The 13,561-nt window shown below is 44.7% G+C and overlaps 1 protein-coding gene across 1 annotated transcript in view; it reads left to right on the top strand.

Annotated features, from left to right (window-relative positions):
• The first annotated feature begins 5,230 nt into the window (after positions 1 to 5,230).
• The window catches only part of LOC310794568 (DENN domain-containing protein 2D-like), a 76,946-nt gene continuing 68,615 nt past the window's right edge, over positions 5,231 to 13,561 (top strand). Inside the window, exon 1 of the mRNA XM_083656543.1 lies at positions 5,231 to 5,396. Coding sequence (XP_083512669.1) covers positions 5,358 to 5,396 — 39 coding nt within the window. The 5' untranslated portion in view covers positions 5,231 to 5,357. The remainder of the gene's footprint in view (positions 5,397 to 13,561) is intronic.

Raw genomic sequence — 13,561 nt, 5'->3', positions numbered from 1 at the left:
TCACTCCAAAAACGGTTCCCCTTATGGGCCAGATGATGGCGCTATGATCAAATAAATACCCTCATTACATTTTAAAGGCCATATCTCCCACAGTGACGCACTGAGCCATTCTTTATTATCTCATCTGAAAGGACAGAAAGACTCAGAAACAAATCCTTCTGAAGAGATACCTGTATGACATGCTCGTGTCATTTTCATGTTTTCTCCTATTATGTTTTAATTATGTATCTATTAATGTGAATTACTTTTAGAACTTCTATAGCTTCTACATCATTTTACAAAACAAATGTATGTATGTTTTTATTGCAGGGCACTCAGAGTACAGTCCGCATTGGTACAGTCAAGACATCATATTTTCATTTTTTTACAAGAACAACAATGATATGCAGCTTAGAATGGACAATTATCTTTTCTCCCTCTTTTTTTTTTATCCGACACACAGGGACAAACAAACTGAGACAAAAACATAAACAAACAAACAAAACAAAACAAACAAATAAACAAAACCAACAACATTTTGCACATTTTTTAAGTGATATGTGTGTACTCTTTGTATTTGGCAGTAATCTCTATCCTTGACTAAGGAAAGTAGTGTCAAAAACTGCATGTACAATACAGTATCAGGCTGGTCCTGGTAACCTGCTGTACACTGAAGATTATTTGCTTCATATTATCTCTTCCTGTAGAGGCGTATCGGAGAGGACATGCTGATTTGATTGGCTTTGCTCTCCTGATAAGTGTGAGCATGTGAGAATGAACACACTGTTAAATTTAAACACAGGGCAAAACAATCAATAATCACAAATACAAGGTGCCGCAGGGACAGTGCCAAGACCCTGGCGCTGTACCGAAGTGTGGCCCGCTGGCAGGCTGCAGACCAGGGGCCTGTACTACGTAGCTAGATTAATGCCTTATCCGAGTAAGTTTGAGTTTGAACCTGGTTTAGCCGTACTACAAAGCAAGTTAACTTTCAATCACCATGGCAACTCACGCTGCAAAGCTAACCTGGTCCCGACCAGGTTAGCTTCAGAGGATAAGATCAAAATCCATGACAGACCCATATAATCGTCTCTCTGGAGTCACTCACCATTCATATAAGATCGCCATATGAAAAATAGATTGCAGTCAACTGAGAATAGAACAAGAAAAACATTCGTGGCTCTGTAGGCTACATACCGGTAATTAAATTAAGCCTACTTACCACTTTATGTCTTAACAGCTGAACGATGCGTGGAGAAATATGATCATTAATCACGCAGCGCATATCATACACGGAGCCTCAAATGGAGTGAGGGTGATATTCTCCTACATGCCAGAAAAGCCTATACATATAATATAGATATGGGATAAATATGGGATAGCCCCAATACTAAATATGCAGGCTACTCTTGCATGTTTCAGCTGGAACTGTGTCCTGTAGGCTGTATGACAATATATGAGCAAAAATAGGCTAGTTTTTATCAATGAAAACTATGCCCGCATCGTCTCAATTCAGTTCAGCAGTTTTCTCTTTTATATTAGGGTGCCTATCATTATTTTATAGGCCTATATGAATTATTCGATCAGTGCAACCACACACATAATGAGTGATAGAGATCATTATTCATTGAGCATGCGTTTCTAAATCTATGGTCTAAATAGGCTTACAGATTGTGGAAATTTATAGACTGAGATTACACATTTACATTTACACTCGCACAAAGCTGCTGTAGGAGACAGAAATCGCTGATCTTATGGCTCAATTCCACCACATTTAACAGCCCTGCACAGCTCGTCCCCACTCGGCTCTAATCGTTTCGGCTCGATGGACGTTTTGCTTCCACCGCAGATCATCTGCCCCCACCCACCCCCGCCCCCGCATAGTAGGCTATAACATAACGTTACAATTAAATCCATCCACAGAACTTTTAAACTGAAATACTGGTGCCTCTAAATGACCTACAGTGTACATGGGCAAATCTGACAATCGGCCAGGAGAATGGATATCACTTTGTAGTTAGTCAAACTCAGGCATGCGCTGCGTGCGGACGGAAGAGGCGCAACAGAGTGAAGCCTGCCCTGTACCCCGCGGCCTCTCACCAGGCAAGACCGCGGCTTCACCAAACACCCGCTGCGGCCTAGCGGAGCGCTGCAGCTCAACTAACGACAGGAGCTTGCTGAGCAGCGGACTTTTTTCACTCTGAAAACAATTGAAAGCACCGCCACGACTTTATTTCACCAGAGGCGAAGGCAGCAACACAAAGACTGATGGTAATAACATAACAGAAGAGAATGTAAGCCCACTAAACTGGTATGCAGCGCATTGACAGTCAGTAGATAGAGTAAACACGATTCTGCCTGGCCAATCAGTCGTCTACAATGTTTTCACGTCACCGTATGAACCCGGGTTGACAGAATAGAACCTCGACGAAGCAGGTACGAAAAATAGCACGACTCGACCACAATACAACCCGGGCTGGGACAGTTTAAACCGGTGGGATGAGACAATTTATCGAGTCGAGCGGAGCGGGATCGCGCTACTACCTGCGGTGGAAATGAGCCAAAAGTAAATCAAATGACTGATGTGAATACAAGCGGCAGCTTTAGCAGTCCTTCAGCAGACTATATCCAACACGGATTTTCATTCTGCCATAGGCTACATTAAATATCCGCTAAAACTCTGATCCCACTGCGCTTTCATTGAACGAGGAAATGGGTGTGGAAATGCGTGTGGGCGTGGATCAACTCAGCTGTTCATAATGTGATTGGCTACCGCACCTCCTTCGCGTGGACGCGCGCCTGTGCACGAGCGAAAAACGTGCGCGTGCACAGGCAGATCCCAGATAAACCCAGCTTCAGTTATCGAGTAGAAAACCAGCGTCGTAGTATCGTTAAACTAGATAGCTTTGATCCTGTTCAGTCAAACCAGATCAAAGTGACAGATCGCGGGTCTGTTAAGATAGCTTTGTAGTATAGGGTACAGAACTCTGTGGTGTTAGGAACAACCCTCTGCTACACTCTGCTGCACTCTGCTGCCTCCTCTCTGCTGCTCCATGCCTGCTCTCTGCTGCACTCTGCTGCCTGCTCTCTGCTGCACTCTGCTGCCTGCTCTCTGCTGCCTGCTCTCTGCTGCACTCTTCTGCCTGCTCTCTGCTACACTCTGCTGCACTCTGCTGCCTGCTCTCTGCTGCACTCTGCTGTCTGCTCTCTGCTGCCTGCTCTCTGCTGCACTCTGCTGCCTGCTCTCTGCTGCACTCTGCTGCATGCTCTCTGCTACACTCTGCTGCATGCTCTCTGCTGCACTCTGCTGCACTCTGCTGCACTCTGCTGCATGCTCTCTGCTGCTCTCTGCTGCACTCTGCTGCATGCTCTCTGCTGCACTCTGCTGCATGCTCTCTGCTGCACTCTGCTGCCTGCTCTCTGCTGCACTCTGCTGCATGCTCTCTGCTACACTCTGCTGCACTCTGCTGCATGCTCTCTGCTACACTCTGCTGCCTGCTCTCTGCTGCACTCTGCTGCATGCTCTCTGCTACACTCTGCTGCCTGCTCTCTGCTGCACTCTGCTGCATGCTCTCTGCTGCACTCTGCTGCCTGCTCTCTGCTGCACTCTGCTGAATGCTCTCTGCTGCCCGCTCTCTGCTACACTCTGCTGCCTGCTCTCTGCTGCACTCTGCTGAATGCTCTATGCTGCCTGCTCTCTGCTACACTCTGCTGCCTGCTCTCTGCTGCCTGCTCTGTGTCTCACTCTGCTGCCTGCTCTCTGCTGCACTCTGCTGCCTGCTCTCTGCTGCCTGCTCTGTGTCTCACTCTGCTGCCTGCTCTCTGTCTCACTCTGCTGCCTGCTCTCTGCTACACTCTGCTGCCTGCTCTCTGTCTCACTCTGCTGCCTGCTCTCTGCTGCCTGCTCTCTGTCTCACTCTGCTGCCTGCTCTCTGCTACACTCTGCTGCCTGCTCTCTGCTGCCTGCTCTCTGTCTCACTCTGCTGCCTGCTCTCTGTCTCACTCTGCTGCCTGCTCTCTGTCTCACTCTGCTGCCTGCTCTCTGCTACACTCTGCTGCATGCTCTCAAACGCTGTCTCAGTCTATGGTAAAGGAGCGTGAGGGTGAACAATGTGGAGTTGCAGAAGGAACAGGAGTTGGATGCCTCACTGCTGTGCGGTCACGCCAACTCACAAGCCGTTTATTCGTGACACACCAAACAACCAACCACTGCCATTCACTTCCTCATATAGCCAACCCAGGAAAACCCCTATACCCAAAAAGGATCCACACAGCACAACAGTCAGTCTCAATGGTGAATACTGCATGATCTCTACAGTCTACATTACGCAATGTAGAGAGCATGATTACGCAAAGTATTATTACAAAAGCCTACAACCTACATTGGATAACATAAAATTGCTAGGCTGTGTAACGACAATAAGGATTTCAGAGTATACTTTCCAAAAGCGACACAAAGGATTTTTTGTGAGATGTAAAAAACAAACACTCCCTGACACAAACAAGTGTCCTCCTCTCTATGCTTGTAATGGGTCTCCTGATTCTTTTTCTCTCTTCTTTTTTATAACACCACACACAATTTAAAACTACCGAAGAGGATTAGGGCCCCTTCTTTTTTTTGTTCTGAGTTTAAGTCAGGATTGTGAGAATAAAGAGAGAATTTTGAAAATAAAGTCAGAATTCTGAGATTAATGTCAGAATTCTGAGAGAAAAATGTGTACATGTGACATCACTGGCCTCACGAAAGTGACATCGATACCAGGCGGGCCAGGCCCAGACTGTTACGTGGCTTTAGGTCTGGCTCTTACGCACTTTTACGTCTGGCTCTTACGTGGTTTTACGTGGCGGTGACAGGTACCAGTGAAAGTTGCCATTTTATCCAAACCTCAGAGGAGACACGTGCACTGTAATTAAGCCTTTTTAACTGCTCTTGGTTTTACATTGCAAGAGGAAGCTGTCGTTGTGGGTTTGAGGCTGAAGTCCGTCAACTGCACACTTCCTCATACATGCGCACTTGCAGCCTTATTGCTGTTACTGATAACACTGCTAGACGCACACACACACACACACACACACACACACACACACACACACACACACACACACGCACACACACACATGCACACGCACACACACACACACACACACACACACACACCCATGCGCACACACACACACACACACACACACACACACACACACACACACACACACACACACGCAACAGACAGTGACAGAGGAAACGAGAAAAGAGGCTTCCAGGTTGAGTTTTAATGTGAATTTCTTTTACAAAGTCATGCTCACAGTAGCAGTGATGTGCGCGTGTGTGTGTGAGTAGAGCTACTGGATAATATATATATATAATAATATATAATAATATGGCACTCAGACAAATGGACGAGACATCACAACACTTGGTGAGTGTGTTATTTCCATGAACCATGATCTTTGTGTTGTCGTTTCAACGTTGTACCACTGGTTTGACTACTGTAGGATCGACTGTGGCCATGTATTGCCAGTCTCAAACAGACTGAATTTAAATTTAGATTGGCAAATATTCTCTCTTGTTCAAATGTAATATTTTCATATGAAGAAGTATAGTTGAAGTGTAAAGATAGGGAGCTGGTAAGGACACGACGATCAATCACACAACTTCACTTTCCTTTCCTGTGGTGAGAGCTAACCACCATACTGCTTACAGATACAGTAGCCCTGTTCTAAAGCGTTCCCTATTACAGAAATAGTGGACTATATAGTGTGTTGGCCATTTTATACTGGTGTTCGAATTCTCAACTGTCAATTTGATTCACTATACGAGGAATCAGCGTGATGTCACGACACCCCAAAACACCCGGAACCGCGCGGCAGTTAACTAGTATGAGTTGTGCCAAACAAACGTTAATATCTTAAACACTATAGGCCTACATGACATCGCTTATATTTTGACATTCTGAGTGAGAGCAGAAGTAGCTCAAGAGTTTGATGTATAATATATGCATGTTTAGTTAAAGTTGTGTGAACTGTCACAGCTTTTAAAATGTAAACAGCACAGTCGGGGCTAGAGTGAGAGACTCAAGGCTGGGGCCCCATTGACGTTTCCATGCAGTGACGCAGTTTGTTTACCAAAATGCTGCTCGGCTGATCCCTTGTAGGATATAGTCTGCTATAAAACACCCACAATGTACTGCAATAGTGAACAGCAAATGTACCTGCTATGTTATCTCTGTATTAATCAGACACGAGACGAGGTGCATGTCAACCAGGGTTTAATTACATCTGAGAGCATCGACCAAACACTGACATTCTTATAGCCTACAGGTGGCGGAGTGATACCATTGTTCTGCGGAGTGTTACATTATCATGACATCCCCTTCTTAGAAAAAAAAAAAGGTATACAACAGTATACATCACATTCCCTCACAGTCAGGGAAAATAAAATGTAACACTTTCTTTTGTACTCTTGCTTTGATTCTAACCACCAAACCAGATTTTTTTTTTTTTTTACATAACTGTCAACTCCCCTGCTTTTTTCTTTTTCTTTTACTTTATACATTTAGTAGTCAACTCTGTATCTCATGGGCTTCTGTTCTGAACTATCCTCCCACTCGACGTCTTCACATAGGTGACTTGTCCATAGAGAGTGCAGGAACCGAACCCCACAAATTTTGAGGTACCCCTATACCCGGGGTATCGTGACCTTGTTTTTTCGTAACTTTGACATGTCCCCTTCATGAAATGGATGGTGACCAAATGTACTTTTACTGCAAAAGTCATTAAAATCATCAATAAAGTGCTTCACCACATAGCCGAAAAAAGTGCGAAAACCGCCTATCCTGAAAGAGTGAGTTCCAAGTTAATCCCATGTCATTCAGGCCCGGCGTTGTGGGGGGGGGCTGACCTGGCCGCCCCCCCCACATTCCCCAAACTGGCCCCCCCATTCAAAAAAAAAAAAAAAAAATTGCTAAAAATGTTTTTCTCTTTTAAAGTTTAAAACGGAATCTGGCTGTCATTAGGCATTGATTAGTCTCGCTGGCCAGCCTCCTCTCCCTTCCGTCCGAGGAGTCTTGCACCGCAGGTCTCCATAGTGGGATTGCAATGGGTGGCGCTTAGCGGCAGTGCCCTTGGAAAATAGTTTCAAACAATCCAACTTGCCGTTTTCAGCGTGTAGCAACGAGCTAGCGTGTAGGTTTCTGCCGTTAGCTTGCTAGCTAGTTAGCGTTGTTGTTTTCCCTGAGGCGGTAGGGGACTATTTACAGCAACACACAGGGAGGAGGGAGCGGAAGCCACTCTGATTGACATGGTCGGAGCCAATGACAGAGCTTCTTAAGCGGGGAGCGGAAATCCGGCTGCCACTGAAACCGACGCCTCCAATGGGAGAGCAGAGTAGAGCAGGGGAGGGTTTATCCCAGTTATGGAGACCTGCGGCGCCAGACTCCTCGGACGGAAGGGAGAGGAGGCTGGCCAGCGAGACTAGGCATTGATTAACTGAATGCTATTGCTAACTGTTACTTTGAACATCCATTTGCAATGATTCTGGCTGGATATTAACTATTGTAAATTTGTCACAATGAATGCAATTTGTGCAGAATGTGTAAATACACTTAATATTAATTGTTTAGGCCTAATTATTTGTAAAGCCACAACACATTAGAGATGCGTGTAGTTCTTCATAGATTTAGCCTCTTCATTTTGCTCTCAAATGCACCAGGTTGACGAATATTACTTTAAAATGTACAAAATCGTAATTTGGGTCTGGAGCCGGGCCTGATGTCATTTACGGCCTACTGGTTGTTTTTACATCCTACTTGCACAGATGGTCAACAGGTATTGGCTGCGTTTCCCAACAAAGTTCAAGTTCAAGTATATTTATTGTCATTGTTAAATTGCTCCAACAACGAGATATAGACAAGCATCTCCCTGAGACGTACAGTGCAACACCAGGTAAAGTGCATCGGCCCAAATAATAAATACATACAATAAATAAATACATTATTCTATAAAGGCATCAGAGTTAGTGACTGTTCAGAAGTGCATGTAAACAGTGAGTCCAGAATGTTGTACAGTGTTCGTGAGCAATGAGTGTTCGTGAGCAAACAGTCAGAGTTGGTCAGAGTTCATTGTTCGGGGGGGGGGGGGGGGGTGGGGGCTGTGTTGTGTTTCGAGGGGTAGTGTTTAGCAGGCTGACAGCTTGTGGGAAAAAGCTGTTAAGCATCCTGGAGGTTTTAGAGCGGATGGACCTGTATCTCCTACCTGAGGGCAGGAGGACGAACAGATGATGAGCCGGGTGAGATGAGTCCTTGATGATGCTGAGGGCGCGGCGCAGGCAGCGAGAGGAGTAGAGGGAGTGGATGTCCGGGAGCGAGGTCCCAATGATTTTGCCCGCTGTTTTGATGACACGCTGCAGAGCGTGCTGGTCTGCTTTGGAGCAGCTGGAGAACCACACTGACAGACAGTATGTCAGCACGCTCTCGACGGCACATCGATAGAAGTTCACTAGGAGCCTCTGTGGGAGGTTTTCACGCTTAAGTTTCCTTAAGTAGAAGAGGCGTTGCTGTGCTTTGCCAATCATGGCGGTTGTGTTGGCGCTCCAAGACAGCTCCTTTGTGATGGTCAGACCAAGGAATTTAAAAGACGTGACGATCTCCACTGCCTCCCCGTTGATGAACAGGGGGGAGTGGTTGTGGTGGCTTGACTTGCGAAAGTCTATAATCACTTCCTTGGTCTTTTTGGTGTTGAGCTCCAGGTTGAGGCCGCGGCACCATTCCTCCAGCCTCTGAACCTCATTTCTGTAGGCAGACTCATCGTTGTTAGAAATGAGGCCCAGCACTGTAGTGTCGTCGGCGAATTTGATGATGAGATTGGAAGGGTGGAAGGGGGAGCAGTTGTGTGTGTATGCGTTGTAGAAGAAGGGGCTGAGCACGCAGCCCTGGGGAGCGCCGGTGTTTAGAAACAGAATGGAAGATGAGTGCTTGCCGAGTTTGACAGACTGTGAGCGGTTGGATAAGAAGTCCAGAACCCAGTTGCAGAGCGAGGTGCTGAGCCCCAGGGCCTGGAGTATGGAGATGAGCTTGCTGGGCCGGATTGTGTTGAAAGCCGAGCTGTAGTCGATGAAAAGCAGTCTTACGTAAGAGTTCTTGTGGTCCAGATGTTCTAGGGCAGTGTGAAGAATGATGGCTATGGCGTCGTCAGTCGATCGGTTCTCCCTGTAGGCGAACTGGTGTTGGTCACAGGAGGCTGGCATGATGGCCTTGATGTGTTTTGTGACGAGTCTCTCCAGACATTTGGCAGGGAGGGGGGTGAGGGCCACAGGCCTGTAGTCGTTCAGGCATGTGGCGGCTGACCGTTTTGGCACTGGGATAATTGTTGATGATTTTAAGCATGGCGGGACAGATGATGTGGACAGGGAGAGGTTAAAGATGTCAGTGAATACCTCTGCAAGTTCGTTAGCGCAGTCTTTGAGGACGCGGCCTGCCACACCATCTGGACCGGCTGCTTTCCTGGGGTTGATGTTCCGGAGACAGAGTCTGACATCGTGGAGGCTGAGGCTGGGTGCAGTATTGTTGACAGTGGCGGGGAGGGGCTGTACCACTTGGTGTTCGTTTTCCCTGTCGAACCGGGCGTAGAAGTGGTTAAGTTCCTCGGCTAGAGTGGCACAGCTGGTTGCAGAGGGAGATGACGCTTTATAGTCTGTGATTACCCTGATTCCCTTCCATACTTGACGGGGGTTGGTTGAGCTGTTGAAATGACTTTCAATACGTTGTTTGTATTTAAGTTTAGCAGATTTGATGCCTCTCCTTAGTGCAGACCTGGCTCTGCTGTATGTAGCTGCATCCCCTGTTTTATAAGCAGCATCCCGAGCTTTGAGTAGTGAACGTACATCAGATGTCATCCACGGTTTTTGGTTAGGAAATATGTGGATTGTTTTCCAGCTGGTAACATTGTCCACACAGAAGTTAATATAATCCATGACTGTGGAGGTGTATTCCTCCAGTGCAATTTTGGGGTCGAGCTGTGATGATTGGTTTGCAAATAAGTCCCATATTGTCGATTGAAAACAATCCTGTAGCCGCGGGACAGTGTCCTCAGGCCAGATTCTGACAGACTTGGTTATGGATTCATTAGTCTTAATTCTGGGTTTATATAGGGGGAATAGATATAGCGAGAGGTGGTCAGACAGGCCTAAGTGCGGGGCTGACTGGGCTTTGTAGGCCTTATTGACATTAGTCAATAAGAAGAAAGAAGCTTCTTAAGGAGTTAGGAAGCTTCTTAAGGAGTTAAGAAGGCTCCAAAGAAGTGTTTCCCAAACACCTTCTTAACAGCCTTCTTAACACATCGCTAAAGAAGGCTCTTAAGAAGCATCTTAACTTGAGCTGTCCACCATCTTGATGTGAGAGGTCCTCTGCGGCCCACTAGATGGCACTCTGAGCCCACCAGTGGGCCACGACCCAGTGGTTGAGAAACACTGTTGCAGAATAACCTAATCGTGGTCATGTTAAACAAGAACTTCTTCTATTAAACATTATTTATTTCAGACATAGACTGCATTTCAAATTGCTTTATATACACAGCATACAACAAAATTGCGAGAAACACTACAGAATTTAAGCGACCTTGGGTTCTGTGAAAAGTGCTATATAAATCCACAAGATTCTTATTATAAAAGGAATCCATTCTGATTAGAGGAATATAGCCTACGGTAAAACATTTAAAACACAAGTAACCATACATAGAGGGGAGATTTTCAAGTGTTCCCCAATTTTAAACACTAAAGGGTGCATGAAAGAAAGGAAAAAGGGAAAAACACAAGAGGAACAGTGGACACAAGTATCTCCTTTTGCCTGACGCGGCTGGATCTGCCAGTGTTTCGTCATTAAGAAGGTGTTAAGAATGCCCCAGACCCTTCTTACAAAACCTTCTCAACGAAAGATCATCTTAGCGCGAAGAAGCTTTTGGGAAACGCAGCCTTCTTAACGAAAGATAATTTTAGGCTAAGAAGCAATCGGGAAACGCGTTGGCTTCGTTGGCTTCTTACGGGAGCCTTAAGAAGGGTCAAAGAAGCTTCTTAGCGCTAAGAAGCTTTTGGGAAACGCATGCCTTCGTAACGAAAGATCATCTTAGGCTAAGAAGCTTTTGGGAAACGCAGCCATTGTCCCTACATCCACTATGGTGAATCAACAGCCTTTTATACAAGGCCTTATTATAGGCGGAAATATCAAACAGTTCATTTTTCTGAAAAATACTCAATTCTAATCCTAATGTACTATTCTACCAGGGTTTTTTCATACATTTGACATGGATGAAATGGATGGTCATAATTTTTAATTTGACTGAAAAAGTCATTCAATTAATCAAAGAAGTGATTCAACACAGTGCAAAAATTCCTTCCCTGAAAGAGAGATTATCAACTTGATTCCATGTCATTTTCTACCTACTGGTTGTATTTACCGTACATAATATTTGCAGACTATGGTCTACAGCTAATGTCCCTACCCTCCAAAACAACCAGAATGTCAAAATAGGGTTCTATTGTGAATCAGAAGCCTTTAAAATAAGGCCTTATTATAGACGGAAATATCACTTTTTTCTGGGAAACACTTTCTAATCTAATAATTAGGGGTGTCACGATACACTAATTTCACGATACGATACGATACACGATATTGGGTTCACGATAACGATACGATACGATATTTTAACAATATTTTTTTTAACAAAAGTAAATCATTTTTATGTATTTATTTATCATTTATTTAACCATGTGAGTCCCGTTGAAATCGAAACCTCTTTTCAAGGGAGCCCTGGGAAAATACTGGAAAAATAGTCTTTCATTTGAAATACACAAAATACAAAACAAATGCTGTTTTTGGAAATTGTTATTATAATAACTAGAAAACAACATGGAAGATAATGCTTCTCTTGCAATAGAATGTGTCACACTGTCACAAACTAAATGTTTGTTGCATGGTGAAAGAAAAATAAAGTATACAATCTATTTCTTAAATAACTCATACTCAATGGTCCCTAAACTTATGTAATCTTATGTACCCCTTGAGCTGTTTTGCCATGCCAGTAGTAGTCTACCCCCTCACTCATGCGTGTTGATTCTGCTAAATTTGTTCTATTATTATTCAGGAGCAATTTTTTTTTTTTTTTTTTTTTTTTTTTTTTTTACGATTTCATTTTTTTCCTGATACGCATATCGTGACGTTTCGATATCGCGATATATCGTGCGACGAAATATCGTGACACCCCTACTAATAATACTGTAAAATGCAGTAAAAGTAAAAAAAAGTTTGCATCTTAACAGGGACTAAGAGGTTTATCCCATGCTTTTTATACACCAGTTTTATTTGTACGTCATATTTCCAATTAGCGAATGGCTCTTGGGTAGTACAGTATCTCTCGACTCCAAAGCAGCAAAGTTCATCCAATAGGATATTCTAGATTTGTGTGCCATGTCTTGAGAAATCAGACAATCTGTTTGATATCAGTTTCATTTATCTATTTATTTTCTGCAATATTTCAACATCAACTCAACAACAACTATAAGTGTAGAGGCAAACTGTCCAATGATTGGCCCAATTGTTCTTTATGGGAATCAGAGGCATTGGGACGGTCCATGTAATCGCAGGAGCAATATTCTGTGCAGTGCAATCCCACAGACAAACACTGGCATTTTGTACTTGACTTGACTGCAGTCCTTATCATTGCAGTAGAGATGGGTGACATCTCTTACTGCTTTTGGTGCAGGCTCTTCTTTGAACAGGACAGGCTTCAGTGATGTGCCATGGTAAAAATGGTAAATGGCCTGCATTTATATAGCGCTTTTATCCAAAGCGCTTTACAGTCAGTAGTTACATTCACCCATTCACACACCGATGGCGGCAGGCTACCACGCAGGGTGCTGGCACACCAACGGGAGCAATTTGGGGTTCAGTATCTTGCCCAAGGACACTTCGACACGCAGACTGGAGGAGCCGGGAATCGAACCACCGACCTCTTTTATCCAAAGCGATTAGTGGACGACCCGCTCTACCTCCTGAGCTACAGCCGCCATCTTTGAGTATCCAACCTTTCCCGACTGGATTCTATAGAAGGGCTTTGGAGACGTGACTCTGGCACCGGATACCAGTTTGGTACATTGCCTGTAGGACGTGCTGTTCAAAAGCATCTTCAGTGGGAGGCAGATGTGAGACACTCATGTCTGTGGGAGATGCTAGAATGCAACGAAGCTCATCAAGACTGCTTTGCCTTCTTTTTCCGGCCGTAGAGATGAAGAGCATAATTTGTCTTGTAACTGGCAAAGCCTCTGAAAGACTCAGACAAGCCAAAGGTTCTCAGACCCTGAAGCTAATTTATGTGCTTCTCAAGTTTGTTGAAAGCAGATGTTTTGCCTATTTTGAACAGGCTGCTTGTTGTATCACATCCCGTTAATGCATGGCATGCTGGAAGACTCTCCCACAGAGCCATTCCCAATTTCTCTGAGATCTTGGATACTGGAATGAACCATTGTCTATCATCATGACCAGTATGCATGAACATGGAAGCTGTTCCAAGCAGTCCTCGACTGACATAGTGAATG

The sequence above is a fragment of the Poromitra crassiceps genome, assembly GCF_964638095.1.
Source record: "Poromitra crassiceps genome assembly, chromosome: 20".
NCBI classification, from domain to species: domain Eukaryota; kingdom Metazoa; phylum Chordata; class Actinopteri; order Beryciformes; family Melamphaidae; genus Poromitra; species Poromitra crassiceps.
This window is presented reverse-complemented; position numbering and strand designations above follow the sequence as displayed.